Below are 27559 nucleotides of genomic sequence, written 5' to 3'. Positions count from 1 at the left end.
TTCATTATTCCGTTAATCATTTGTCAGAAATCAGAAAAAAGCATGAAATGCAACAGTTTTGTCCCGCAAAGGTACATGTTTGAATTCTTGAATACCTACATATAGCTCCGCCTGGGGCATTTTTAAACTCATTTGCCAATGTGAAAACATTTTGTTTGTCAAGTAGGTTTTTATCATTTTATTTCCTTTAAACTTTAAAATCAAATACAAAATGTTATACAAAATGCTATGTAGTGTTGTAAATCAATGGGTACATGCATGCATTATAAAATAGTTATTGGATAATTTAAAATACATTGTCGTGTTTATTAGTTTTAGTTCGACTGCGTATTACAATAACAAACGAAAGTAATTATTAAAACCCCACTGATTAAAGGAATAATCTTAATGAACGTTACCCGACTTTGTTCGTTTGGAAATCCTCGGAAGTGAACCAGATAATCGCATTGTGACGTAACACCATTGTCGATAGTTGCTCTTAGCGACGTTAATGGTGTTGAACTATCGGAAGCCGGGTGGAGGTAGAGTTTAATGATTGGGATTTAATTTCTGATAAAGCAAAGAAACAAATAAATATAATTGTTATATATTTGGGGTAAAAAGTGATTTTTTCAAGATGACTACGGTAGGAGTAAAACCAACAACCACTGACAAGATAAATCCAATTAATATTCCAAGTTATTCATACCAGTATCCATCTCATAGGAGAGTACAGCTAGCGGCTGTTAAAAATGGACTTTTTCACCCAAAACTTCCCAGCTTCCGTAGGATGGATATGGATACAGCCGGGCACAAACTGCCCGATGAACACTGCCGTACCACTACAACTGTAGGGCCAGGTAAACGCTTGATGTATTTTTACTTTTTGACTAATTTAGATTTATTTTAGTACTAATGAGAAACTGCTCATTTGTTTAAGAGTTTTTTTTTATCAGGCAAGTTACTGTTTTGGTTATTACTTGTTTGGTACTAATGGAAATGGTAAAGTTAAAACGCAGCTCTCGTTCAGCGTTAATTTTGTTTCCATGTTTAGGGCCAGAATGTGTCCTATCGTCGTATTAGATCAATCCAGCTTCAAATAAGGCCGAAAGTTGACAACTACTTTGTTATATTTTGTTACGAATATAGTTTCACATTAAAATAAATCAGTTGTTAATTCATATACATGTACATGCATATTGTGTATATTCAATCAATACCTGACTTATTTTATTAATAAACAAAAACTTCGCGTAAGTTTTTACCTACATAAGGATCAATAATTCCCCAAACCCGTGTAAAACATGCAGATCTACCCCGTCTTATTGGTATCTAACCGACTTAATGTAGCTTTACTTCATTAAATATTTAAACCATAGACTGTTATTACAATCAATAGTACCTGTACGAATTGAATACATCTGTTTTAAGTACAAATCCAAGTAAGAAAAAGGCATGACCTAAGTAACAGCGTTGGCTTTTTTTGCAGACCCTATGGCTACCAAAAATGCGTTTGAAACGTTACTGTTCCCTATACACCTTATCATAATATAGCACAATTCATCCCTACTACTCAAGGTGTAAATCAGTTTCCATTGGTTTAAATATGCTACTATAACATTGTCGCCTCACTCTTCACGTTGACGTACTCCCAAACAGTTAGAGTGGGGAAACGCTCTCGGACCCACTCTCCGCTACCTCCAACTACTAACAGACATTTACTAACAGAATCCCCGTAAGGGGCAGTCGTGCGAGATCCATAAGGATAGCCAAGACCGTAAAAACCCCCCATCATCATTGTCGCCTCATTTATTACCGACTAGTCAAATGCTTACATGTATCTTCACCACGAAACATCTTTTGATTCAAGAGTGTTTGATTTTTCAAGTGTTGAATGCATGCATTTATACCAGTTTTGTAAGTCCTTCACAAAATAACGTATCCCTGTCTGCCTGATTTTTACACGGACATAATTTTGAAAATATGAACATGTCAAATGATAAGATATCGAACGTGTATCGGTTCATTTGACGGACCATTAATTGGCCCGAACGATTCATGGTATCCACACCAAAACCCTTTAAACCTTAAACAGCATGCATTACAAGATGAAGAAATATTTACGAACAATAATTTAGTAGCTCAAGATCATATAACATTAAGATTCATATTGAGCACTTGTACGTCTACGAAACATAATCAATTCTTCTGTTGTCAAAACTATGGAATATCCCGTTACCTCGCCATATGTTTGTAGTTTAAGGCCTTTTTAATGTTTTATATACACCATTAAAAAGACATTTAATATTTTATTGTCATGTATTATTTGCTCGAACTCAAGTTGTAGATTGTACCATACAATCGTTTAAATTCCTTTTATTTTCTCTTTTAATAAATGGGTTTGAAAACCATTATAAATATCTTATCGATCATTTAAAAGGACCAACATGTACTTTGAATTCTACCTTTTTGTTCACTTAAATCAGAAACGTAAACTGCACGTCTGTGTTTGAAAACGGAATAAAACCAGTGAATAGTTAGTCTGTATCATAAAAAGAAATAAAGGCATTGACTAGATTAATTCAACACGAAAACATTTGTAAAGGACGAACCAATTTAAAATGCGACTGCCACGACCATGGTCACCTCTTACAAATGGTTCATGATATTAAAAAGTCGTCGCGCTCCAGGATTAGATAGCAAAGAAAGTTAAACAAACGTTCTATTCTGGACTCGTAAATCAATTTACGTGTGACTGAACAAACTTTCATTCACTTGTACCCTTACAGCTACTTCTGATTGAATTAATATCCAATTAACTACCCGTTTTCATTTATATATATAATAAAACTCGCCAAATAGACGAATACGACCATTTTCTGTATTGTTTGCAATTAACACCATAGGCCTTTAACATCCGATTATTCTGTCAGATTATATATATACGTAATCTACTTGTTTGACCAATTATACTGACCATTGATATTATAATTGTACATTTATAAGAACTTTGGAGTAAAATAAGTTTTTCCTTGTGTATTTTTAATTCAAATAGATAACGAAGAGTGAGCATGATTAAATTTCTCATGAAGACGAAAGTTGGAAAAAATAGGATTTTAAAATTACAGAAATACAATTAAAATTAAAAAAAAGATAGGACCGTGTTTATCTGCAAATTATCTAATCAATGGAAAATTACGCGACTCAATTTTTTCAAACTCGCTGATAACTTAATTTTACCAAACTGCCCAAAATCAAGTACAAGCACGGAAGAAAGTACATTATACATCCATGTTCATATTAGACAACATACACCACAAAACTATGTTTGAATTGATGTATAAATTACAATTGTCGGTAAATAATGCGGGCCTCTTGTTTTAAACCATGTACTTATTTATACTTTCAGAGGATTTCAAGAGGTCCACGACTACATTGTTCGATCCACCAGTCAAACAAATGTCCAGTCTTGTAAGTTTTCTATTAAATTTTTCAGTCTTTCCACATAATAAAATATTTTCTGCTGCTCCAGTGTATAGGGATTTTATCTCAGAACTCGTACGCTTTATTAGAAATTTTTGACCAAATGATGCCGATTTTCTAGATAGGGCTCAATGGCCTACATAACTACTGCGACATGGTTATGTTGCCCATATATTAAAATCGTCGCTTCAAACATTCTACGGTCGTCATTATGATCTGAATCAACGAAATGGAGTGTCAGTTTCCAATACGACACACTTTTTTCTATTTTACCGGACATTGCCTTCAAAGAACAGTACAGTAGGTGTCCTACAAAAATCAAGAATTGTTCTCCCGGCCAGGACAATTAAGTTCACCCACACTCCCTGCGTTTGTATGACTCGTTCTCTAATTTCTTGTCTGATGTCTTTTTGGCTTTGTTGTGTGCAGTCACGAATTTTCCCTCATATGGGCTTTCCGTATTTAAACTGTTTTCAACACGACTTTCATGTGAATCTTGTGATAGAATTCATGTTATTTTTTAATATGAAAATAGTATCCACAAATTTCTCTCAAAATCACACAAACTAAATGTTTAATTCATTAATTCGTGTAAATTTCACATTAAGCTTGATATCTATGACTTTTCTTCACATTAAAAAGTAATGTCGAACTCTTGTCGCTTTATTTAATCTAGCAATGAATTTCTCGAAGCAATACTTGATTGTTAGTTCTGAATGTTTCTGTGTATTTAATTACAGGAAATAACAGCGTCGGGTAAACAGTTACACAAACATTATACAACCCCAGAGGAATTAAAGTAAGTTAAGTCAGGTTATAAAAGTAAAAGGTGGTTACTGATATTTAAAACCTTCTGAAATCAACGAAAAGCAAACCCAAACAACCAAATCACATTCTAACATTTTGAATCGCCATAAAAACATGGAGTCATTTACACATTTCATGTGATATAGTCCTTGAATTAGCAGAAATTAAAATAAAGAACATTTTTAAAAGTTGAAGTGCTTCTATGTGGAACACTATAATGTGCAATATAAAATCCTGCAGAGGGAATTTTTTTCTGCTGCGTGCACTGTATGTTTGTATTGAGAATAAAATCCCACCTGGAGATTACTCTATTCATCGGTAGGTTTGATTTAGTATCCTTTTGCCTTTTGTAGAAAAACACGCGATGAATGGTCAAATTTCCTTAACAGATCGCCAGAGAGATACAGTATCAAATTACCTGAACTTCCAGATGCTAAAGGTAAAATAAAACATTAAATTTCCTACAAGAACAATGCCGGATATCCACTTGTCTAATTTTAAAGTCAGTTTTTACTTTTTGTTCAGGTATCTAAAAACGAACAAACATGACTGACGTAGTGGTCATGCATGTCCCCTATCGAGAAAAACATATTGGTTTTGTGTCAAACGAAATTCTCCTATGTTAGTATTCAGACGACTTGCTCTGTTTAAAAAAACCACTATATTCAGTTTCTCTGGTAAACAGTGCAGGTATATCTATCAGACTTCACGGGTGTCTTTCGAAAAAAAAATTGAATTAACATGATTTATTTGATCGCACCTCAGGTGCAGGTTTGCGAGGGTCACGAGACTGAAAAACCATGAGAATTTGACAGTATTGATAGAAAACAACTCAACTTTTATGTACCAGTCCGTCCATGACCGTAGCCAACAGTAACATATACATTAATACAAATCTTTAATGACCTTCATGTTTGTTAAGCAAGGGATTGTGTATTATTGAGCATTAATAATTTAAAATCATAAATAACACGGTTTCTGATTGGATAAAAAAATTCGTTTATCATCTCATAGACCAAATTTTGTAATGAGTATGACGTCATTTTTAATGATTTACTCGTTCAATTTTGGTACTTAAATTAAATTTTAAGGAATGACTGTTATAAATATTCGGTCTATTTGAAATAACCTCAGTGCCCGTGGTGCACACATTAAAATAACCTGTTATCCTGGTTATTTAGTGTGCATCACGTGAATGAGGTTATTTCTACAGAAACCGTAAAAATATAACTGTCATTCCTTAAATATTTTAACTAAAGCGATTGATTCAGACAAATATAACTGACTTAACTATTGGTTATTTTTTATTTTCAGACCAAAGATTTGTTGGATATGCTGTTCGGTACCTCAGACCTGATATTACAAAATCTTGGAAGGTATGTTTTTTTAATGTCTATATATTAATTCAAGAAGTTAAATATAGAAGGATTCGCATCTCGTAAATTATCGCAATATCTCGCGTGGCGAGATTTCAGTATACTCGCCACAGCTACTTGCCGCCTATACTGTCAAAATTAGGTCATATAAAACATTGATATCACAAAAGCAGGGGAAGCTACAGTTATAAACATCTTTATATACACCGTCAGACCATTTTTATCAATTTAAAACAAATTTCATGATGATCGTTTTGGTTTTGAAGAAGGAGTTATAACTTTAATTTAGGAGGGAATGCCTGCCTGGAGGGCGTGACCTCGCCGCCATTTTGTTTATATCAACAGTTGGTCAAATAAAAACGTTGATATCACGGAAGAATGTGAGGCTACAGCTACAAAATTTCTGATATACACCCTCAAACCATTTCTGATCAGTTTGAAATAAATTTTATGATGATAAATCGGAATATGAAGAAGGAGTTTAAATTTTAAATGAGGAGAGTAACCGCCCTCGAAGGCGGGGCTACACATTCAGGAGTCAAAACAAAGGCTTGTATAAATGTTGATATCACAAATGCAGGGAAAGTTACAACTATATGACTCCTTGTATACACCCTTATACTATTTCTGATGAATTTTTTTAATCTTATGACGATTGAGAAAAGGAGTTTGAATTTTCATTGAGGAGGGAAGTACGCCTTCGAAAGTGGGGCCAGGTTGAAAATTTGATAAGGGATTAAAGTCTCGCATATCGAGGTATTGATCAAAACAAAACATTGAAAAAGTCTGGAGACAGCTTGAGGTGGGATATTTTTATTTGTTTTTTTTTCAAACCATTTGGGTCAGAGTACCTACATTTATCGTGATGAAATGTTGAAGCGATGGAAATCGTCCGCCATAAACAGGACACGCTCAGCATCAACGAAGTACATCATGGGTAATCTCGCTGTATATCGCCCCACGCAACATTTTTATTATCGTACTATGTAAAATTGCGCGAGATTCCAATCCTTGATTAAATATAGAATTATCTTCAATGTCACACCTTAAATATCCCCTTGTGGAACCTACGAACGGGCATTTGGGGAATAGCATCGATGATTGCAATTAGATATTTTTTATATTTCCAGGGATTATATAAACTGATTATTCTTTCTTGCTTTAAATATGGAAAGAGAAATTTTTGCATTTTTAATATTTATCATTAACTTACTGTACAACTTTTTCATGTATTTAAAAAAAATCATTATAAGAATATGTAATAAAAATATCCGTAGTTGTTGTGAAGCCATGGTTGTTATTTACGATTGCAACTCAGTCTTGTATAACATGTAAAAAGACTTTTTAAAAAAAAATGTTTATTTTCATATTTTATTTGGAAATTGAAATTCAGTTTTACATACACATATTTTTCAGTACACACTACAGCAGGAGCCAACATTGGACCAGTATGGTCAGAAGCCCATTCCAGCTAATATTTAGTAAGTAAAAATCATAAACAAACCCCAAGAAAGTAGTATTGATAGCAAAACATTCATTGACAATTTTAAGAGGAATCGAAATCTCCCTTTTACTCCCTTTTAATATCACAACTCGTACGTTATTCCAGAACCTGCCTAAATTGCGGCGACCTTTTGCAGACCTCTTTCGATAAGTCTTCTTGAACAGGGGTATATTACTACTAGATTAAAGTCATGACCACAGAAGTGTTATGATCTGTTCATGTCTACCCTAGAAAAGGAACATTACTATATTCTCATTATGACGAAGGAATTTTGTATTATTCTTTTTCAAACAAGGAAACTTATTTACGTCCCTATTGGGGAAAACTAATTCATTTAAATCCCATTTCTGAAAAGAAACATCAGACCATTCCTTTGACAAAGGAACCTACCAAATGTGACTCCTTTTTTGGGGGTTGATTTCAAATATTCCATTTTGTAGAAAAATAAAAAAAAACCGTCATCTGTAACATACAGTTCTTACGTTTTTTACCCCATAGTTTAGTGTTTATATTTTAAAATTTTCTTTTCATTTCTTTCAGTGCAAGATATAGGGACACATACCCACAGTTCAGCAGAAGCATATCATCAGAAGCATGGCGATAAACCGATCCAATTCATAATGAAACACTTTAGAAGATACAATGAAGGCATTGCTCCCTCCCTTTTTTATGTAAATTATCTAAATAATTTGTTGTTATCAGAACCTCGTACATGTATTCTATTGTTACAACTGTTGACATTGTTTTGCAGCTCGATCATGCAAGATCATGCAATGTAAGTGCTGGTTTGAAGAAGTTATTTGTTTATATTTTTATAGCTTAGAAATAATTTGCTCAAATTGCTCAGTATTAGAAAATTGTCTAAGTATTAATTCTTAATCAGTATTACTTCAATGTTATAATTCTTCATTAAGTTTGCTGTGATGGCCACTTTTTGTAAATAAAATGTCTATATATCTATGTACATCCTTTCGTGTTATGTCATTATAACAAGCTAATTAGCATATGCCTCTTTCGCGTATCATGATTGGTTGTCCACCTTTTACGACCTCAGCGATGACAGTTTTTACAATAGTGTAAATTCCATGTACATACCGTAAACATGAACATAGACATAGAAAAGCGTTGTTTAAAGTCGGTAAGACTTAAAACAATAAACATAAGTTCTTAAGAGCTTTTGAACCGACAAACATGATATTTACAGTCATACATAATCATGTAGGTAAGTAAAACAAGACATACATGTACACACAGACGACATTTAGACAAACATAAATTTAAAACACATAATTATATCAGTCAGTACTATGATACGAGAATACATGCAGTTGAAGCATACAAACACTTAAAAATACTACTACTACTAGCTAAAAAATAAAATAATAAAGTTATCGTGCAACTGAAGCAAAGTAACTAAAAATAATAATAAAACGGAACCGAAGTAAAAAAAAGTCTAGTATGTGTGGTTCGTATGCTGCATCAGTAATAAAATTTTAGTCTCAATTTTTGCAAACATGACAAGTACATTCTTTACTTCTTTACCATTCCAGAAAGGTAATTGACTTTTGAACTGATTAAAATTGAAATTGAAATCTACCTGAAAGATTCTGGAAGTGAATTCCACAGAGCAGGTGCAGCATACCTGAAAGATCTCTTACCATAGCAAGTAGTTTTCACACTTGGAATCCGCAACAAATTTTTGTATCTAAAATTATACTTGTGGTCTTTCTTTTCAATAAGATATGATAAGACAGGAGGTGCTAAATTATTAAGTACTTTAAATATTTCTATTTCTATTGCCATTGTTTTTGTTCTTTTTTTATACACTGTTGGCATTTTTGCCTCGATTAAAAGATTTTCTTCATATGTTGAAATATAGTCTTCATGAACAAATGCCATGATAGTGGGCAACAGTTAAAATTTGACTGTATAAATGTGTGAAATATCGTTAGTCGATTTATTTTGCTCAAGTTTTGTCCTATTCCTTTTAATATATTTAACTGTTGCACTGATTTTTTACACAATTTTTTTTATATGGAAATTAAAATTTACTTTAAAGTCTGTATCTACTCCTAGTAATTTTACAGTTTCATCACAGCTTATTTTTGCAGATCCAATATCAAAAGTGGGTGTTTTATCAAAGGTCTTTTTGCCAACAGCTATGGCCTGAAACTTTTCAGGATTTGCCTGCATACAATTAAAGTGAAACCAGTTTATCAAAATAGTACTTTCTTATTGTAGTACATCTATTACTTCATTAAAATTTGGCGAATGAAAAGATAATTTGTTGTCATCAGCATAGTTGTATAAATCCCCTTCTTGAATAAATAGGAAATGTCATTTATGAACACATTGAACAGCAAAGGACCCAAATTGATCCTTGCGGAACCCCCTTTTGAATTTCTGCCCAGCTACTGACACAAGAGCCAATCTTTATTTGTTGCATGTTAAACAACATGTCTACCATCGCTTCTACGAAAGATAGAGCCGTTTAGAGGCTTAAAATAGTACTATCTGTTCTATTTCATTCATCTTGTATATTCAAAACAACAATTTTTGAAAGAATACAATTATCAGTAGCCCGTAAATACTTTGAGTATATTGAAAATGACAATCATGTCATGTTGTCGGTTGAATGCCGCCATTTGCAATGTCAATTTCGTGTGTCAATTTTAGCGAATGAGAGCCTACAAGAAAAAAATAAAACTATTAATATATTTCAGATAGTTAGGGATTGGATTTATGAGGATTAAACATTATTTTCCAGAATTTATGGATGTGTAAAATCGGACCATTCACTCACAAATCTGACATTTATTTGTTTTGTCAGTGAAAATTCCGATTTTACACACCCATAAATTCTGAAAAAAAACAATGTTTAATTCTAAAATGAATATCTACCGGAAGTTGAAACAGTTGATAGGCGATACTGAAACCTGATGGTTTCGTCTCAATCTATCAGTCAATAGCAACAGAAATTAGTTACTTAATAAGTTTACCCTACTGAAAAACCAAAGGTTCCCAAGATTGTAGTAAGACTTATCATAAGGGTCATTTCATCAATCGAAAGTTTCTATCTACTACATTTTCATGGTATTGACTGAAAACTGCTAAAACATCACTTTTCGCTTTTCAAGGGCAAACAATCTAACAAGGACTTGCCCGACAACTTTTATTCAATGCAGTCTTACACTGTTATACATGCAAGAGAACTATTGAAGCACTTTTCTTAGACATCCCAGACGAATTCGTCCATTAGTTCGTTCAATTTGTGCTTGTATTCAGAGAATGCAAACAAAACAATACCAATCATATATATTGCAAATTTCGATATGCTGTATACGTGTTTCAATTACAGACATCACGGGGCAAAAATTAAGCAAATAAATTTTTATGAAAAATAAATAAAAAATGAGGAAGATGAACGTTATCAAGTTAGTTAATGTCACAACCATATTTACATGTTTTGTTAGTTAGTTATTGTTTAAAAACAATCAAAATTAAAGGAGAACAAAATCTAACGAAATCTAGGACGTAAGAAAACAAAATTTGTTAAATATCAAAATGGGAGAAACAAAAGCAACTTTTTGAAAAATGAAAAAAAAATTAGAATTTGTATATATCATTAAACATAACACATATGGATTTGGAAAAAAACTGTTCTCGAAACGCCAGACCTTTGATGATACAAATAAAAAAGTCTGGAATAATTCCCGGAAAAGAGCCGTTTTGCATTTCAAGGTTTCACATTGATGCAAAATCATTAAAAGTTCAAGAAATATTCTCATGTAAATCAAGTCATATAATGACTAGAACTTTTGGCTTGAAAAGAAAATATTCACATACAGTGAATCTAAATTACTTATAAAAACGGGAAGATACTGACAGTTTCAATAACATTGCATTATATTTTATGAAGTACAATTAAAATAAATGACAAAACTTACGGAAATTAATCTTGTATTGTATAATTCGAACAAGAACTATTATTATTTTTGTGTGTGAAATGAATAAAAGCTATCAATAATGCATCAAATTTTAATTCTAGTTAGTTTGTCATATCAACGTCATACGAAAACTCATGACAAATCTATACTATCTAAAATAAAACATTTACTTTGCAAAGATTTTGTCTTGTTTTCTGATTTACTCTATCGAATTTTGTTTTCATTGGATTTCGTGTATGTTTTCGTTCAATTTAGTTTCTTTGATTTTACAGATTTCATTTTTGTTTTCTATTAATTTCGTTTCTCGTTATTTTTACTTTCCCCATAACTTCAGCTTCTTTATGTATACGTAGTTCTAATTTATTCTGTTCGCTAAATTGTATATGTAGATTTTGACATTTTGGTCATGCACTTGGATGTTTATCCTTCGGTATTTTTTTGCTAATAATATTCAGTTCACCATTATTCAAAACGAAGACCCTGAATTAAATTAAGTTATGAAATAGTTACCGGTATTTGATTTCTATCCAAATCATTATTTAAATTGTGGGATTTGACAAAATACCTAAAAAAAGAACGTACCTTTAAAAGTAAACGAACATTTATTGTTGCCGAACTATTATAGCATGCAAATACAGCGCAAGGAAAACGAATCAAGGAATTTTTAGCATTTCTCAAAATAAGTATTTTATCCCTATTAATAGTATATGTAACCTGTTCAACACAAGGTTAAAATGATTGTTCTTCGGTATGATTTATTTGTATTTTACATCAACATTATGCTCCGTGTTAATACATAGCACCTATAAGATTAAAGAGCTCTACAAGAATAGCAAAAAGAAAAAAAGAAACTACAAGATAATTATGTGGACTTAATAAAAGCTAGCATTGTAAAGCAAAACAAAGGAATTCGAACAAGAAAAAATGATGTTCGTCAGTGGTTCAATTAGCTTTAGACTAAACATTAATTGTTACCTTCAAGTATGATTATGATAGCTGTTTTAATATATTTCTATTTTTTAAGCTAAATTAAGTCAGGGTTGATGCATTTAGAATCAGAAAAGAAGATTATCTAAGCTTTTTTTTCAAACTATTTATTTCAAAAAATGTCTGAGTCTCAATATTTATTTTAAAATTCTCGCAATCAAAAATCAAATGGTCGTCCCCTATGTATTGTTGTCGCCATCACGAATTTGCCGTTCGTCTGTGTCGTGAAATGGGATAGGTTTACTACACAATTCAAAAATATTTAGAAGAGCAAAGGACACTCACAAAAACCAGTTAACCTGGTCCATGCTTTTGGCGAAGTCCAGGTTGCCCATTAAGTTCATTTTCTACTAACTTTTCTTTCCGCTTCTTCATGCTTATCTGTTTCATTAGTCATTCCTTTGCTTTATTCTTTTTTCTTTGTTTCTTGATTTGCCTCGTTTTTTTCTGGATTTATCTTGTCTTTGTATCTGGATTTATCTCGTATTTCCTTTTGGCTTTATCTCGTTTTTTTGTTTCTCGATTTGTTTCGTTTTGGTTTCTTGGTTTTCTCCGTCGTTCTTTCTTGCCTTAAATGTGATTATATTTGAAGTCACTATCATAAGCAACCAAGTTAAAACAAATATATCATATACCATATTTGGACCCTGTATTAGATTCCAGCTAGCACTTATTAGGCCTTATATTTTTATTACCATATTGCCAAGTTCAGCATAAATGAATACCTGATTTTCTTATCTTTCAAACAAAACATGTAATTAAGGATTTCATTGTCTTGACCACGAAGTATCTGCAACGTAGTAGTGAACAACTGACAATTACAGTTCCTTACTGACAATAACATAATGTCGACCAGTTATTGTCTAATTTGTTGCGTTATATGCCAACTTATGGACTGAATTGATGTGTCACACAGCTGACTTTATGTATAAGCTTTATGGTGAATTTAAATCCCCCTATACTGTCTTATATTCAACCTCTCTTAGATGTATATTTTAACCTTTTCATATGTACATATGTTTTGTCTGTTTGCTTCTTTGAATTAGTTTGAGTTGTGTATGCTGATGTTACAATAATATGCTCTTCATGTTAATGGAAGAATAAAAGATAATCAATAATCAATCAAAAACTGCATGGACCTGTACAAAAAATTAACAAGAGTAATCAAGAGCACCAAGATTCTTGCGGAAATCTAAATTATGTAGTCCAGGAACCAAGACCAGATATGGAAAACAGACACGCACACAACAATGCACATATAATAACCAAAATAATACCTACAAATCAACAAATCTGACTCCACTACAACATGGACCAGATGCACCGGTAGGGTAAGCGTCTTTGCTTTTCTAGAAACACCCGTCGATTTACTCATAAACAGTCAACACCGTGGTAGACGACAGAGGAAAGGAAAACTATGACTCCTTGAACAAATCGTTTCTCATGGTGCAGATGGATACACCATAACGATCCACGAGTTCATGATGACGACTAAAAACTTCTGTTGTGATGACTACAATCTTATAGCATCAAAACCCTGTTCAAGAAGCCTAATTGTAAGAAGTCTGTGTAGTTACGGCAAGCTCTGGTATAACGTATGAGTTGTGATATGAAAACTCAATACGCAGTTGCTGAATGGGGTGTTTCCAGAAATGAAAGGAAAGTTGACAATACGGAATGAAAAGTTGACAATACGGAATGAAAAGTCATCGCGTTTGTCGTATAGTTTGGTCAATAGATTTCCTTTACCATCGATCTCTAAGTGCAGGTCAAGATAAGAGGTTGACTTCACAGTGTATGAAATATCCTTTATCTCTAGTTCCTTGGGGTAGTTGCGATGTATAAAATCCCCGAAACTAGGATTGTTTAACAATAATACGTCATCTATATAGCGGAAACTGGGATCAAAGGATCCGAATTAACGATGTTCATTCTTTTGGATCAGATCAGCAATAAAGTCAGCCTCGTAAGATTGAAGAAATAGGTCAGCGTCCACCACACATGACAAATATGTTGTCGATAAAATCTATACATATCTGGATCTAAGTGTTAGTACAGGGATATAGTTGTTGAAAACAAATATATATTTTTGAGGAACTAAAAGTTGATCAACCTTTTGACACAACCTTTGAAAGGTTTCGGTTATTTCAACATTTGGAGTGTACGTTATGAGATCTATAAATGGAATATATACTGTCAATAGAATGTTTTATTATACATGTTGAATACAAGAAAATTAACTTCATAGAATTTACTTCCAAGATTCGAACAAATTATTTACGTCTCGGTCGAATACTACCATACAAGTTTTCGACTTGGTGAAAAAAGCAAAACCGTTACACTGGTGTCAGATGTAGGATTGAAATAATTGATTTCGGTAGGTGAATTATTCTTCCATAACAAAATATTAAGAAGTTTTCCTTCTATATTATTTTTCAGATCGTTGAAACAAGTGAAAAAAAATCATTAATCTAAAAGGACCTTTTTTCCGAATGTAGAGAGATGAAAAGTCTTGCCTCTAGAAAGTGTCAAAAGGACTTTGACTTTTCTAAACAGATGGTAACCATTATACTAAAAGCAAAAACTGGTTCAATTGTAGCCGAGAAAATAAATATACAAGACATCCGTTAATTGAAATACACAAGCTTTAAACAAATCACATTGTTATTTTTGACTCGATAGAACAGAGTTTAAGAAGATCTATCACAAGTAAAACATTTCTTAGTGGAAGTAAAAAAAAACAGCATAAGAAACCAACAAAACACAGACACAAGATATTGCAACATTCGATGTCAGAACAATTTTGCTGGTCTCGAGGGAGAGGATTCTGTTATTTTACATGTATGAACAATCAAAACTGTCTAAGATATTGGTCGTTTTATTTTGTATGTCACAGTCTAAAGAATACGTCAGAAAAAAACCCACTGAGTGCAGCAAAATTAAAGAGATTGATTTACAGCCATCTCGCTCAGTAATGTAATTTCAATAAGGCCAAATGATAAAAAAGACCCAAATTTGTCATGATGATATGCCTATAGAACAGAAAAAAAATGATGAATACCAAGATATATAGAAATCTTCATATGATATAGGTTGACAAATTTGGCTGGACATTTACACGCGGAATCCTCTGCCACGTAAGAGAAAAACTAAGACGTATTCGTCTTGGTAAAAACAAAATGCAGGTAAAAAGCTATGTACTAAGACAAGAAATACCCTTAACTAGCCCCTTGAATTCACTAATCATTCAGGATAAGAAATCAGATACCACAAAGCGATTTAAGAAAACAAAATTAATTCCCCGTAGACTTGAAGGGCGTCAAGGTAGATCATTTGTATGACAGACACACTGTAGTGGAACCTTACACCTTAGATCTAGGTGGAGGGTTGATTGCAAAATCAAGGATGTATGTCGAATCAGAATATGTAATCATTGACGAAGATAATTCTGGGTTCATAGATATAAAAGAGTGACGATGCGAGCTTTGACAGAAGTGCTCGTCTGGGTTCTGAATTTGATTGGGCAAGAATGCATTGACAACTCTTTAAATTGATGATAGGTACTATATAGACGAAAATAGGCAAAAGTTATTTATGTTTATACCGATACGTTTTGTATTAAACCAAGTTCAAATCAAATCAATGAATAGAAATAAAATAAGATTAAGGCAAGATGCTTTTGTTACCTAATGAAAGTTGATGTAGAGAATTGGTGTGTAAAAAGTAATATTTGTGCATGTAATGAGTTACATTGAAAAAATATGCAAGACAGTCATAAAGAAATATTTGATGGGCGTTTGTTTTTGTTTGTTTTTTTGAAAAAGGTTACCTTGGAAATGTTAGGGCTTTTAACTTTTAGCAATTTAGGAAACAAGAACGTTAAAAGATCGAGTGCAAATCAGTTTATGCATATGAAATATCTCAGAAATTGAGGAAAATCAAGGAGGAAACATGCGACATTGGAGCAAATATGTAAATAATTCACCTTTTTATGAAATTTTGCAGTATTCCAAATTTAAAAATACGTAAAACACCTCGGTGATGGATTTGGCTTCCTCTTTCGATAAATTTGGTTATGAGTGCTTCTTGTATACAACTAATATTTTGATTATAATCTTCCTACATATTTGATTTTAATGCTGCTGATGAGATGTTACTCCTTGAAACACGTGTACAGCATAACAAAATTTACAATATATAAAACTGGTATTTTTTGTATTTAAATATGTTCTGCAGTTTTGCTGTATCCAACATCTCAACACAACTGGGAAGGTTCACATTTAGAAGTGACTTAAACATTTAATGCGTTAATATAAAAGGGAACACATTTTCACATTACAACAATACATCCTACCAAAAAATCAAAGGTGTCCATTTTAGCGGTTTCAAAGGAGTTGCGCTCGCAAGGTTTTTTGCAATTATGAACAGCTGAAAAAATTTAAGTCAAATAACTGATACAAAATTTGTCGAATCAAAATAGCATTATAGTATGCACATTTTTACCGTATAAATTACATCCTACCAAGTATGGAAAAAAATCTTTTATACGTTTGCAGAGGAGTGCTTACAATGTCTTAAGCCACTGTAAACAGCTGAACAATGAGGTGTTGCACTCACAAGCTGATCGATGAAAATAGTCTAAGTCTTATACCTCCTACACAATTTGTCGAATCAAAATGGCCGTATAACATGCACATCTTTACCTTATGACAAGACATCCTACTGAATATGTAAGAAATCTGTCCAAGATGTTTAGAGGAGTTGTGCTTTCAAGGAAGTAATGGCAGTACGGACCAGTCAAAAATGTTAAACCCTCATTAACTTTGTTGCTTGGGGTATAAATATGGTTGCATACCAGGTATTAAGGTCTAAACCACAATCGAATATATATAATTTCAAGTTAGAATCTATACATTTGGGATCTGCAGATACTTCAGAGTATCTACAAGATACATGACGGAGAAACACAGACGGTTTTACTAAAGATGACTAAAGATGCTTTATATGCAGCCAGAATGCTATGAACATGACGCAGCGCAAGATGAGGAAGCGAATAAAGGGAGTTCCATCGAGATAGGGAAGTCAAGGTTGTTGTAGAAATATTAAAAATAGTTAAGATAAGTTAGGGAAGACCATAATGAACAAGAAGGCCCATTTGGAAACCAAAGAGGAGTTTCCATTCAAAAATTCATGAAAAAAGGCAACGACAATAAGGAAAGAGGAGTGGTCAAAGAATGAAAGTGACGAAATATTAAGAAAACTTAAAAGATAAAAGTAAGTAAAACAAAGAAAATAGAAAAATAATGAATTCACTAGAAAAGAATTGAAAATTAGAGCAGCTATCAGACGACTCCCTCATTAGAAGTAATATCATTCATTCGGGTAGGTACTTTCAATAATGATGACAATTTTGACAATAATTATCGAAAAACCAATCATTTCAGAGATCATCAAAATAAAAAAAAGCTAATGAATAAACAGCAAGATGGTAGATAGTCATGTCGAGGGATTACCCCCCCCCCCCACCCCCCAAAAAAAAGTTATCATAGAAGAAACCAAGATGAATTCAATGTGTATTACAGGCCAAACAACGTAAATTAGGACTGTGGCTTTGATGGAGCGTATGGCAGCTGCAGACAATTTTTGACAATTTCAAGAAGGGCAAAATGTTGATATTTACGTTTTCGGAAAATGATTTATTGAAATAGAATGGAGACTACCCAATATCATCACTTTTTCGGTAAAATACCCATAAATTGTTGTTCAAGATCTTTTACACAGTCCGTTCACGATCAAGCTGCAATACTTGACATCCGTTGTTGATCATGTCTATCACTTGACAGTGTAATGGGGTATATAGTTAATATTAAAAATTGGCGAAATGCCTTTGAAGTCAATATGGTCTATTTACATCCTATGACTGCGATCAATTTAAAGATTTTTCAATACCGTCGGCGAACCATATATATGTAGTGTTTAAAGCGTGACGAGACGTTCGTTTATCAAGGTAAATGTATATTTTATTGTTTTTACAAATTGCACTAACATTCAGCACTACAAAAGATATTTATAATCTCGGCATAATTGATATTTTAATGCATTCACAACAACGCCTATGCTCTGCACTGTATCTTAGCACATACAACGTCTCACTTTGTAATTATATCAAATGAAAAAGTGTTTGCACTCAATCACCGTGATTTAACAGTGTTTATTTGATATTTCAGAGTTTTTACACCTATTTTACACTTACTACTAAACCCATACTAAAATTATGCAAAAATTGTCGTACACCGTAAGATTGTAATGATCACTGCTCTTGACCCGTATTGTTTTCATATTGTAAAGCGAAGCTTATCATTTAGCAGAAGGACGGGAAGACGGTTGCGTCCTTTTGTTACAAAAATCGATAATCGATCTTGTAGAATATGAAACTATGAGCAAAAATGTGATATTCATTGATAACTAAATACGGCATTGTTGAACAATACCAACAAATTCGAACAAGAAAACCACCACCAAAATTCACCACGATTAAGCACCAGACTAAACTAAGATGCTAAATTTTTACCATAAAGTTTAACTTGATATTTTGGTATGTTTCTTGACTTGTGTAAATTGATTTGTCTCTGAATTGTCTTTTTCTTGATAATTTTAGAACAAAACATGAATCATGAAGACCAAAGCCAGGATTTCAGAGTAATCCCCTGCGACGATTTTTCCCTTAATGTTTTCCTAGATAATATTGCAAACGAAATCACAGATGAAGAAGTAGAAAGACTTAAGTTCTTCTGTTCTGGTAATGCCAAAATCTACCTAGAACCCCTCGGCGTCTAATTACGTTTTTGACAAACGATTTTTAACGATTCTTTTATCATTTCACAATGAAATCTGCACCATATTTGAGAACGAATGCTTAAATTCTTTTATTAAAAATCTTGACATTTTTTTCATCGGCACATACAGTATCTATGATGACGACAGAATACTAATAATAACAATATATTAATGCCTACCTGTCCTTGTCTAAAGTGTGATGGATTACATTTTATTCTATTGTAGGAAGAGGTGGTTTGGGCAAAGCTACTCGCGAGAAAATTAACAACTGCTTACAGTTATTTCAAACTTTAAAAGAATTGAGGTTGTTATCGAAAGAAAATCTAGCGTCGTTACAAGGAATGTTGTGGCATTTAGGAAGAAAAGATTTGTGTGAAAAATTCATAACATATTGTAGAAATAGTGATAACAAGATACATTTTGTGCCTGCGTCAGACCAACCAAGTAAGCCAAGAAAACATTTTCCTTATACCTTATTGTTTTTTAAAAGTCAACTAGGCAGTTCTAGTAACTGTTGTACAAATGCACGCACTCAGTCCGTTTAATCGTTTACTGTAATGTACACATTCAATCGATTCTCTTGTCACTCAATTATTTATGTCCAATTTATATCAATTAAACTTCAACAGCTCTAATTCCTTTATCAAATATATATATATATATATATATATATCAATCATATATATATCAATGAAATCTTATATTACGTCTCTACATTCATCTAACAGTATTATCGAGCACGGAAAATATGCAGCATTTCCTCCAAAATGTGAACATCAACCCAAACACAAACTAACACCTGACTAAATAACATTTACTGTAGACCCGCAGACAATATTATTTTAATTACAATCAAAATTGTTTTATACTGTACTCATAGTGAGAATATAAACCCGTTACCCGAAAAGTTAATTAGTGTTACCGCTTGTTTCTGAGATTTGAGATATAACGACTTAGCCAGTTTCCAAACAAATGATGCTTTTTTTTATCAAACATCTAAAAATGAAATAAAAAAGTTTCAAAATTTAAATGTTTAATTACAGCGAGTGGTAAATTTATGTACATTGTATCTTTGCTTTCTGAGACAATGACAATAACAATGATAAAGCATAATAAGCGGAAAGATGTAGCCGTTATATCTTGATGCTAAACCATTGATGGCTAATCTGTATCCGTTTTACATTGTATACTCAACTTGTTTACAATTTATATGTTTATAATTTAACAAATAAGGAAGTTGCTCTGAACACGTGAATCTGTTTAAACGAATTGTGATTCTTGTTTTTTCCAACCCTTTGTACTATGATTTCATTTTTACTGCTAAACTGCAGATTGAAAATAGTAAACATATTTTTTTTTATCTTGAAGACGGTAAGAATATATATTTGTCAAAAAGCTCTATCAATTTTGAAAAAAACTTCAATATACGCCAAAGAAGACCTGAAAATGTTTAATTTGTTTTTTTACCGACAACATTTTTCACTATTCTTGAAAACAAACACCGACTTGCGCCAGTCAAATGTTACTCAAAATCAATCACAGAAACTAAATGATTTTACAAATACACCTGATCCATGTTCCCATTTATCCATTAATTATTATGAATCTTTTGGGGTTCTTTCATACGTGTATGTTGTTGATTGTTCTATCCACGTTTATTTTTGGCGAACATCGTCGCTTGACTAATGATATTGTTGAGATTTCATAATGACCACAATAACCTTGGTTGTTCTTGACTTAAATTGTGTTATGGCAGTTTTATATGGATTAATGCTTAAATAATACAACCATGTACAGATTTGTCCAACAAAACCAAAAGAGCAATTTAGTATGAGTTGAACTAACAAAGAATGTATACAGAAAAATGCATTTGCTGAACCTCATATGTTACCAATATGACACAACTGCATGACCAACTCGATATCAATAATATCAAATACGTAGACTATCCTAATTTTTAAATAAAAGTTTTAAATTGGAAGATGAATATGACGCTGATCATGATTACATTTTTTTTCCATTTATTTAGAAATTTAAGTTACAGTATTCACCATTGTCTCAATGAATACACGTATCATAAGTTAAAATAATAAGATTTAATGCATTTTCAAAACTGAGGTGAAGTTAAAAATTTTGTATTTCATATACTAATAACCATGAGAGGAAAAAATATATGACATTCCTTCTTCAGCTAGAAGAGCTCCACAACCCATTAGTGCCACATATCTTTTTTAACTTTGAAATGTTCATTTTTTTTCAGCAAACGGTTATAGGTTTGTCAATTTCCACATTAGAGGTACACAAAGGCTTTCTCAGGACAGCCTGAGGCGTTTAAGACAAGAACTGTCGGATCTATTGTGTTGTCCTCCAGAGCATATAATTATAGACGGCATACAACCAGCAAACAGCATACACATTATTTTCATGATTCCAGAGGACCGACTCCAGTTTTTGATCAACATTGGGGATAGAGAAAAGGAACAGCTTTGCTTCCATGGCGTCGATTGTTTTGAAATTGGAGATGATTTTGTTTATTGTACAGGTACTGTTATTTATTTTCTACTAAACCATGTTTTTAGCATTTGTATTCTATTTTTACGTTTAAAACATGTCAATTATACTACGCGTCAAGGGGTAAAGTGATAAAGTAACACTGTATTATAGTTATTAGAGTCAACCCAATTTGATATTATACGAGATTTTCATTTAAAAACATACTTTTTAAGGAATTTTCCTTTTTCTTTTACGGAGTAATTTAAACTTTCACGTATATATTTTTCCCTCTTCAAAAAAAAAAAAAAAAAAAAAAAAAAAACCAAAACAAAACAAACAAACGAAAACAAACACCCAAACCAAAACAACCCAAACAAAACTGAAACAACATCAATCTGGACAAAATACTGATGCCAAAAGAATCAGCAGCTTATTCATTCTTTCGGAACAGTGAAGTCGCATACCTCGACTGATATTTGATGTATGAAATAAAACAGGACATTGTGATAAATTTTTTTTTTTTTTTATCATTTACCAGAAAAGGCAATTACAAACATAACCCCGTATCATGCCGGAAGTTGAACGTATGATAAAGTTGCGGTTTTAAACAATTATTTACTAGACACTCTAGTGTAAAACAAAATGTTATATCAACACAGAATAATGACAAGAATTTTAAACTTCCTCGAAAACATACTATAAAAAGTCCAAAACCAAAATACAAATGACCAATACGTTACGTATTTGTCAATTAAATGTAATCTTTAAGCATGTACTTGGTTATGTTCAGTTGATGCATTATTCATTACAATTTAACTTTTCACTTAAGAATTCACAACTGGGGAGGATGTGCCAAATTTGGACAAAGATGGGGAAGTAAGGCGAATTTTGAGAAAGAATAAAGAACTGGGTAGAGATCTAGAATACTACCAGAATAAATGTCGGGAAACACAAGAGTCATGTACCACAGCAATCAGTATGTAGTTGATAATGTGAAAGTTATAAAAATCAAGCTTTAAGGAATTTATTGATCATGATAAATGAAAAATAATAATAATAATAATAAAAAAATAAACAAAAATAAATAAACAACTTATGACTAATTTGTATTGGGCGTCACCGAATAAGACATTAGTTTACACAATTATTTCCTGCTATAGTACAGCCCATGTCTCCGATTTTGCTTTTCGCATTTTTTTGTTCTTTTTAAAAAACTGTCATTATATTTTTTTTGTCTTATTTGAAATGCATGTATAGTTTCATTAACATACATCATATTGCAGCTGATTATGAGCGTGAGATGAAATACAGTCACGATAATTTTTCTGAGCAAATCACAAGGCTTAATATAGAGGTCAACGAACTTAAAAAGCAGGTCCAAGAGTACCAACTAAATTGTCTACAGTTAACTAACGAATTAGAGAATATACGAGGAAACAACGTCGATGGAATCGGTGAGAAATAAAATAGTAAAACATTTTTTGCACACCTTCCCGAACTGGTACGTTTTATGCTCTTTTTTTTCTTTAAATTTAGTCATAAAAAACATATATAGTTTTAAAAAGAAAATAGTTTCATTAACTATTGAAGTTTTTGACAGAGTCGGGAAGAGAAATCAGAAAGTTTATCATTGAAAATGCTGGCCTTGTAATTATTGTCATATTCTAATTTCAGAAAATACCTTGTGTGTTACACACGAATCAAAGATTTTGGGGAAAATAACCAAACTCCGTATGTTATTATAGTAAAAAAAAATCACAGAACACAGACTTTATTTAACTATCATATCGTCTTAAAATGAAGAACTGTACTCAGCTGAAACATACTTCTTGGCTTCCATAAAAAAGTTTTCAAATAAAAGTGTATTGACACTAAAACTAATCAAAATTACCCCTTACAATTTTTCAATATTCCATTAGCTTGTTCAATTGTTATTTAAGGCTCGATTTTGGTGATGTTTTTAAAAAGTATGATAAAGTGAACTTAAATTATGTAAATATTGCAAGAGTAGTCGAGATATTAAGAATTCAGCCAGTCTATAAGCTACAAGGTATTAATTTATCGGTCGATTTCTTTAATTTTTGAATGAATTAAAGTCATTTTAAATCTTAAAACTTTCCATTTAGTTGTATGTAAACTCTAATATCGTTTTCAAAGGAAGAACTTTATCACAAGCTGATTTAGAAGAACTGCTAGAAATATCGAGCAACTTTCAATCGTAAGTTAACATAATAGAATTCATGCTCACAGAGAGTAACCGTTTGTAAATATTGATATTGATATAAGCAAATAAAATCATACATACAAAGTAGCAAAAGCAAATGAGCAACTCGGACTCCAGTAAAAACTGGGAGCATGGACCAGGTGCACCGATGGGGTAAACGTCCTCTGCTTTTCTAGAAACAGCCGCCGAGTTGCTCATAAAAAGTCAAGTCCGGGGGTAGACAAACGAGGAAAGGAAAACTATGACCCGTTGAATAAATCAGTTTTCATGGTGCGGATGGATACACCATAACGATCCACGAGTTCATGACGACGACCATAAAACTTCTGTACTGATGACTTCAATCTTGTAGCAACATAACCCTGTTCCAGAAGCCTATTTGTTAGAGTTCAAGCGCGATACAAAAAGTCGTATTTTCGTAGTTTTGGCAAGCTCTGGCATAACGTATGAGTTGTGATAAGATCCATACGCAGGTGCTGAAGGGATGTTGCCACAGATGAAAGGAAAGTTGACAATTCTGAATGAAAAGTCATCACGTTTGTCGTAAAGGTTGGTCAATAGTTTTTCTTTACCATCGATTTCTAAGTGTAGGTCAAGATATGAGGCTGACTTCACAGTGTCTGTAGTATCATTTATCTCGAGTTCTTTTGGGTAGATGCGATGTATCAAATCCCCAAAATTAGACTAGGATTGTTAAAAGATAATACGTCATCTAGGACCTAGCCAAACGATAATCTTTCTTTCTGATCAGATCAGCTATAAAGTCCGCCTCATAAGAGTAAAGGAATAGATCAGCAAGTAAAGGAGCACAATTTGTTCCCATTGGAATGCCGACCGTTTGTTGAAAAACACGTCCACCACACTGGACAAATATGTTGTCGATTAAAAATTCCAGCATTTTGTAAACATCTTCCTCTGTATATTTGGAAGATGATTGGGAATTATTTCTTACAAAGTATGAGGAATCTCTACCAAGAACTATATATCTGTATCTAGGTGTACCATCTTTTTTGGAAAAACAACGATGTATAATGTTTTTAAGTCGGATGATTTTAACTGAGTATGGGGAACAGAAGTATACAGTGTTGAAAAATCATAGGTTTTAATGCTATTATATTCAGATAATAGTCTTGAACTGATTGTCTCCAAATCTTCAGAATATTTCAGGATCCACATTGAATTGATACCACTACGGGAGTAACAAGTGTTGTGGTAGGACTGTAGACCCTCTTTGACAGTTGTGAGTATAGAAGTTAAAAGTTTTGAAAGAGGTTTGGTGGTACATTTTGCAGATTGAGCTATGAAACGTTGTTTGTATGGAATCTTTTGGAGTTTAGGAATCCAGTACATAGACGGTAAATCACAATCATTTATGGTTTTCCACAATCTCTTCTTTGGAGAGAGTGGTAGCAGTATAGGTCTTATCACTGCTATTATTTTCTACGTCTACCTCTGATAATAAACATTGGATGTAAAACGTTTTGTAGACAAAAACAATGTTGTTTGGGCTTTTTCTGCTGGTACGACAACATATTTATCATGTTTAGTAGACAATGTTTTTGCTACATCGGGGTCTTTGAAAACTGATGTAGCCTTTGCACTCATTGACCTACTTAAAACTTTCATTCGTTTCAAAATCAAAGACCTCACGGCCTTTAACCACTCTGACTGATGCATTGCCAACACACGATACCCAGCTATAATCCGCCTTTACTTGCAATTTTGGACATAGAAATTAAATTTGAAAAAGAACCTAACAAATACTATATGGCTTTAAAATCATTAATTCTAAGACGTAACTACATACTAGTGGCATCTTTATTCGAATAAATGTTTTAAAATGTGTAAATATATAGCGATGGAAACACTAGTTACATATATATATATATATATATTTTTCAGACAAATTATTGATTTATTACAGTCAAGTAACGCATCGAAGACAACATCAAAAATTGTGAAACTATTGACGACTTACAAAAATGACGTGGATAATTTAAAGGTAATATTCTGCAAATGCATTTCGTAATATTTTATTTTACTTTTTATCATGTATAATTCACGAACTATATTCAAACCGATTGCAATACCGTGTTAAACTTAAGCCACCCAATTTACACTTAAAGAGAAATTTCTAAATTTCCCAACCGCGTTTATGGAACAAATCATGCAATACTGAAGCTTATTTACAAATCAGTATGTGTGCAACGCGATACTGTTCACGAATTCATCAATCTTACCAAGAGGCATACGAACGATAATGAGGAATGGATGATTTATGTTAGAGGAAGTAGAAATGCCGAAGGTACATATGTGCGTAAATCTGTAGACAAAACAATGTTAGGAAAACCAAACGGACAACAGAACAATACAACCAAATAACTTGAATTCAAATCTTTAACTCAAAAGTCATTTTGGTAAAGTAGCTCTGACAAATCTTAAAGGTTATTACATGACATCTTCGCATACTAAGTAACCCTTAGTTTATATGTAACCTATTTATCGCATATTTACGGCATTTAATAAAACAAAAGTTAAAATATAGGAAAAAAAGCAAAAAAGAGAACAGTAGTTTTGCTGAAGTAATATGACAAAAGTTTTGTATTTTATCACCGTATCATGTATTATATAAAATGTCACCAATGGTCACTTGTCATAACTAAAAACATTATTTGTCTTGTTTCCAATAGAAGTATCGTGAATAGTTATAAAAGTCATATTCAGGACACTTTGAAGCATTTATATTTATGACATTATCTGTATTTTTTTTTATCTCAGCAGATCACTGTTGCAAATTCGATACATGTTATTATATTATCTGCTCAAAATTTCATGGCAAACTAAGCTTCAAACGATGTAATAACGAATATCCCTATTTAACCAGAACTAAAAACAGTTATCAGTCAAGGGCTGATGAGTAGTTGATGCCCAGGACTGATAACTTACTTTAACGTTCGGTTTTATCAAATATGCTAAATAATACACACATCAAGATTAAATATGCGATAATGATTTTTATTGACACCAGCATCAATTAAAGTGGAGTGTTAAATATATTATCAAATAATTAGAAAATACTTCTCCCATACTTAGATGTACACTTCATTGGGAGTGTGTTGAATAGGCAATGTTCTATGTAATGATTAAATGAAGTTGTGACATCAAATAAAAGTAATGTACGCATTAGTCAATTACAAAAGGAGAGTAAAATCTCCTAGAGTGCAACTTAAAAGGAAAATTGCTTTTCAGGCCCAAATTCAGACGTTAGTGACAACTGAACTGTTTGAAGACGTTTATCCCGTGGTACTTAATTTAAAAAGTATAGAGGATGCCATTGTAGAGAGGAAATCCGCCAACCCTGAGGTGTACTGTGCTATAAGTGATAGTGACGATGACTATGATTCCGATTGACATATCTTGAGATTGTTTTCCTTAATCTTAACCAACCGATTTTATATTTTTTTTTACTTCCGGTTCGATTGGTACGTCGGTATTGTAGCAAACTACTTTGAAGCAGACCATAATAAAACATAAATCTGTGGTTCAAATAGACGAACTGCACTATGGAAAATACAAGTGACATGACCATTGTTTCTACAAACAGGAGAAGAATTTTTTTGTAATTATGTCAAAGACAGTAAGATCAAACCAGAGCAATACCTTTCGTCGGATACGCCGCGTGTCTTTTATGTCAACAAAAAAAAAAAACTTTTAATTCATTTATTAACGGAACCGCCCGAATTTGATTTTTAATTTATCATTTAAATTTTTTGTATTTGTCAAACTCTCAGTTAGTCCTTGTACACACTTTTGTAAGAGCGATTGTGTATCTGTTTGTTGTTTTGTAAGAAAGATTTTTAGAGTTCCCACAAATTATAAATATTCGATAGAATATGTTTGGTTTTTAATCCAATATATATAT

General features: G+C 32.4%; 2 protein-coding genes across 3 annotated transcripts; both read left to right on the top strand.

Annotated features, from left to right (window-relative positions):
• Positions 1-462: 462 nt before the first annotated feature.
• On the top strand, positions 463-8113 carry LOC148616827 (sperm microtubule inner protein 8-like). The gene is made up of 7 exons (XM_088583932.1): positions 463-839; positions 3389-3450; positions 4203-4261; positions 4623-4708; positions 5584-5645; positions 7062-7126; positions 7690-8113. The coding sequence occupies exons 1-7, from the start codon at positions 617-619 to the stop codon at positions 7751-7753; spliced, it is 621 nt and encodes a 206-aa protein (XP_088440058.1). The 5' UTR covers positions 463-616; the 3' UTR covers positions 7754-8113.
• A 9847-nt stretch (positions 8114-17960) lies between these two features.
• On the top strand, positions 17961-27531 carry LOC148616826 (uncharacterized). 2 transcript variants are annotated; one of them, XM_088583925.1, is made up of 10 exons: positions 17961-18090; positions 18742-18882; positions 19146-19364; positions 21181-21462; positions 22243-22389; positions 22697-22867; positions 23088-23144; positions 23571-23631; positions 25540-25639; positions 26887-27531. In XM_088583925.1, exons 2-10 carry the CDS (start codon positions 18750-18752, stop codon positions 27046-27048), a joined length of 1332 nt encoding a protein of 443 aa, XP_088440051.1. In that variant the 5' UTR covers positions 17961-18090; positions 18742-18749; the 3' UTR covers positions 27049-27531. The 2 variants fall into 2 exon arrangements, with proteins under 2 accessions (XP_088440051.1, XP_088440052.1); XM_088583926.1 differs by having other exon boundaries at positions 25562-25639; positions 26887-27025.
• Positions 27532-27559: the final 28 nt, after the last annotated feature.

Source organism: Perna viridis, chromosome 5 (assembly GCF_037379345.1).
Source record: "Perna viridis isolate PV_CMFRI_1.1 ecotype Kerala chromosome 5, ASM3737934v1, whole genome shotgun sequence".
NCBI classification, from domain to species: domain Eukaryota; kingdom Metazoa; phylum Mollusca; class Bivalvia; order Mytilida; family Mytilidae; genus Perna; species Perna viridis.
This window is presented reverse-complemented; position numbering and strand designations above follow the sequence as displayed.

Bases quoted from the DNA above. Each gene is read 5' to 3' on its own strand.
- LOC148616826 (XM_088583925.1), top strand. From the start codon at position 18,750: ATGAATCATGAAGACCAAAGCCAGGATTTCAGAGTAATCCCCTGCGAC. The intron at 21,463-22,242 runs GTACTGTTATTT...TTTTCACTTAAG, and splicing joins TGATTTTGTTTATTGTACAG to AATTCACAACTGGGGAGGAT. The intron at 23,145-23,570 runs GTATGTTATTAT...TCGTTTTCAAAG, and splicing joins GGGGAAAATAACCAAACTCC to GAAGAACTTTATCACAAGCT.
- LOC148616827 (XM_088583932.1), top strand. From the start codon at position 617: ATGACTACGGTAGGAGTAAAACCAACAACCACTGACAAGATAAATCCA. The intron at 4,262-4,622 runs GTAAGTTAAGTC...TGCCTTTTGTAG, and splicing joins ACAACCCCAGAGGAATTAAA to AAAAACACGCGATGAATGGT. The intron at 7,127-7,689 runs GTAAGTAAAAAT...CATTTCTTTCAG, and splicing joins CCCATTCCAGCTAATATTTA to TGCAAGATATAGGGACACAT.